The 3795-nt window shown below is 44.7% G+C and overlaps 1 protein-coding gene across 3 annotated transcripts in view; it reads right to left on the reverse strand.

Moving 5' to 3' along the window:
• Window positions 1-1385, reverse strand: part of ece2b (endothelin converting enzyme 2b) — a 19238-nt gene extending 17853 nt beyond the window's left edge. For 2 of the 3 annotated variants that reach the window (XR_003462654.1, XM_019277406.2), the window contains exon 1: window positions 1067-1385. Coding sequence is in view for 2 of the 3 variants with exons in the window: in XM_019277406.2 (XP_019132951.2) it covers window positions 1067-1099 (33 nt within the window). In the remaining variant the exon portion in view is untranslated. The remainder of the gene's footprint in view (window positions 1-1066) is intronic. The other variant, XM_019277410.2, reaches the window with a different exon arrangement.
• Between the last annotated feature and the right edge of the window lie 2410 nt (window positions 1386-3795).

Genomic DNA, 3795 nt, shown 5'->3' on the forward strand with positions numbered 1-3795 from the left:
GACACGTAGCTAACACGTAGCTGACACGTAGCCGACACGTAGCCGACACGTAGCTAACACGTAGCTAACACGTAGCTAACACGTAGCTGACACGTAGCCGACACGAGAATATGTTCTGTCCTGTCATCACGTCCTCCGACCCTCGTCTTCAACATAAGTCACCTGATGTTTCACCTGTCAGACACCTGAAGCTTCTTCAGACACGCCGCCAACGCCGCCAGACGTTTCACCTGTCACCTTTCTGTTTCAACAGCGTCCACGCCGGCGGACCACGACTTTTTTTTTTTTACTTTTCTCTGATAAACTGTTGAATCCTGTTGACGCTACGCTGACACGTCATCAGGTGAACGCTGTCTCTGCTGCCAACTGTAGCTGCTGTTAGCTCAGTTTGTTTGTTGGGCTGCCGGAACTGTGAGCTCAGAAGAAGAAGAAGAAGAAGAAGTAGTTTTCAGGCCCAGAGGTCAGCAGCTGCTGACCTCTGGGCCTGAAAACTACTTCTTCTTCTTCTATGGACATGATGGCAGAGGAGAAGAGAGTGAAGAGGACGCTGACGGAGGAAGCTAAGAAGAGAAAAGGAGAGTGACAAGAGTAAATGTGGGACTGACTTTTAGTGGTTGTATACGTAACGTTGCTGTAACGTTTGAGCAGCTCGGTTTATCAGAATAAAGAAGATGAAGAAAAGGCTTTTATTGTGACGGTTCACAGGAAGTCTCTCCTCCTCCTCCTCCTTCTTCTTCTGTGGTTCAAACTGAACTCTGATTTGTGATGTAAAACTGATCAATTAGTGACGTCAGCACGCGCACGCGCGCGCACACACACACACGCACACACACACACACCTGTCTGCAGTTACAGATCAATCAGGCCGACCTGTCAATCAAAAACAAGCAGCCGACCAATCACAGTGATTGACAGCTGATCAGAACAGACCCGGACCACACAGGAGCACGTGGGCGGCGTGCATGTTGCTGCGGGGTTTGTGCGTGTTTTCCGTGTGTGTGTGTGTGTGTGTGTGTGTGTGTGTGTGTGTGTGTGTGTGTGTGTGTGTGTGTGTGTGTGTACTCACAGTGTTCCGGAGGTCCTGCAGCGCTACGCTCATCCTGGAGCTCCGTCCCCGAAAACAGAGCGCTACCGACGGCCGCTCCGCCGGCCCATCCTCCCCGGCTGTCTGTCCGCCTGTCTGTGTGTCTGTCCTCCTGTCTGTCCTCCTGTCTGTCCTCCTGTCTGTCTCTGTGCGTCTCTCTGTTCTTCTTCTCCTCTTTTGTCCGTGCAGCAGCAGCAGGAGGTTTTTCTGCTCCCTCTCTCTCTCTCTCTGTCTCCTCAGACCCCGCCCAACATCCAACCAGCCTCTTCCTCTCACAAACAAACACACCCCGAGACACAAGAGGGGCTGACGTCATCCACACGGCCCTACGTCACCTCCTCCAGCTCATCTGGAGGGAGCCTCTTCATCATCATCATCATCTTCATCATGAAGTTACGAAACATCCTCAATGTCAAAGTTTGAAATAAAGTTTATTCAAATAAAAAATATATTTATATTTATATTTATATTTATATTTATATACACATTATTAGGGACAGATGTACAGTGTGAGCTGTGGCATAACTTCATGTTTCACTTTGTGATGATGTTTGTTTATTATTTACGTAATTTACACTTACAGTTAGCTTACGTTACGTTATGTTACGTCACGTCATGTTACGTCACGTCATGTTACGTCATGTTACGTCATGTTACGTCACGTCATGTTACGTTACGTCATGTTACGTCACGTCATGTTACGTCACGTCATGTTACGTCACGTCATGTTACGTTATGTTACGTTACGTCATGTTACGTTACGTTACATCATGTTACGTTATGTTACGTTGCGTCATGTTACGTTATGTTACGTCACGTCATGTTACGTTATATTACGTTACGTCATGTTACGTTAGTCATGTTACGTTACGTCATGTTACGTTACGTCATGTGACGTTATGTTATGTTGCATTGCGGTTAGGTTACAGTTAGCTTACGTTAGACTACAGTTATGTTATGTTATGTTATGTTATGTTATGTTATGTTATGTTATGGTTAGATTAGGTTTGGGCATGCTGCTGTAGAAAATCAAACAGAAATCATCTTCAGCTTCATGTCTGATCAATATTTCTAATATGGTTTTATTGATCTGACAGAGCAGGCAAAGATATAATCAACAGACTTTGTTGGCTGTTACACATCACCTGACCTCACACATAAGGTCAAATCAAACACACCTGTTGACAGTCAAGAGATCTGAGGTCAGGTTTTACAGAAAAGATGAACTCAGAATCTGAACACGTAGACAGGAAGTGACAAGTTGACAGGTTAAACATGAGCTGTACTGAAGAGTCAAGTTTCTGTTTTCTGTTACCTGAACCTGAAGAGCGGTTCACCGTGATCCAGTTTAATGTCCTCGACTGAACAAACAATAACACAGAGGAGGAAGCCAAAACTGGTTCAACTGGTTGAACTGGATCCACTCAGCAGAGGAAGACGAGTCCTGATGAACTCTATCAAAATAAAAGTCCTGCACTGAACATCTTTATTTATCAGGGACAACACTGATTCATTAAATATTAACCATCTCAGACAGTCACGAAGACTACGTCCAGGTTTTAGACAGTCTGCGGGGACGTCATAGAGACTACGTCCAGGTTTTAGACAGTCTGCGGGGACGTCACAGAGACTACGTCCAGGTTTTACGTTACGTCATGTTACGTCATGTTACATTATGTCATGTAACGTTACGTCATGTTACGTTACGTCATATTATGTTACGTCATGTTACGTTACGTCATATTATGTTACGTCATGTTACGTTACGTTATATCATGTTACGTTATATCATGTTACGTTACGTCATGTTACGTCATGTTACGTTACGTCACGTCATGTTATGTTACGTTATGTCGTGTTACGTTACGTCATGTTACGTTACGTCATGTTACGTTACATCGTGTTATGTCATGTTACGTTACGTCGTGTTACGTTACGTCATGTTATGTTACGTTACATCATGTTACGTTACGTCATGTTATGTTACATCATGTTACGTTACGTCATGTTACGTTACGTCATGTTACGTTACGTCATGTTACGTTACGTCACGTCATGTTATGTTGCGTCATGTTACGTTACATTAAAGTTCAGCCGAAACGAACCAAAACTGGTTCAACTGGTCGAACTGGATCCATTCAGCAGAGGAAGACGAGTCCTTAAGAACTCTATCAAAATAAAAGTCCTGCACTGAACATCTTTATTTATCAGACATCTCAGACAGTCTGCAGGGACGTCACTGAGACTACGTCCAGGTAGTGTCAACAGCAGATCAACATGATCAACAATCAGAGAAATCCCTTCCTGTTTCATGAAGTTCTGATCTGGTTCTGGTTCAGTGACGTGTTATGTAACAGCTCCCTCTGCTGACTGCAGACTCACAGTACAGACTGGTCATCATTTGTAGTTCTGTTTTCAACATCATTTAGGACAACAGCTCCCATGATCCTCCTGTTCTCCTCAGGCTTAGTGGTGATGTAATGCTTGTATTTGTCCAGCAGAGGGAGGAGTGACATCAACATTCTGTTAATGCTGTCTTTAACCCTCTCCTTCCTTCCTTCCTTCCTTCCTTCCTCCCTCCCTCCCTTCCTTCCATCCTTCCTTCCTTCCTCCCTCTCCTTCCTTCCTCCCTTCCTTCCTTCCTTCCTTCCTTTCTTCCTCCCTCTCCTTCCTTCCTTCCTTCCTTCCTTCCTTCTTCCCTCCCTTCCTTC

The sequence above is a fragment of the Larimichthys crocea genome, chromosome VII, assembly GCF_000972845.2.
Source record: "Larimichthys crocea isolate SSNF chromosome VII, L_crocea_2.0, whole genome shotgun sequence".
Lineage (NCBI taxonomy): Eukaryota > Metazoa > Chordata > Actinopteri > Sciaenidae > Larimichthys > Larimichthys crocea.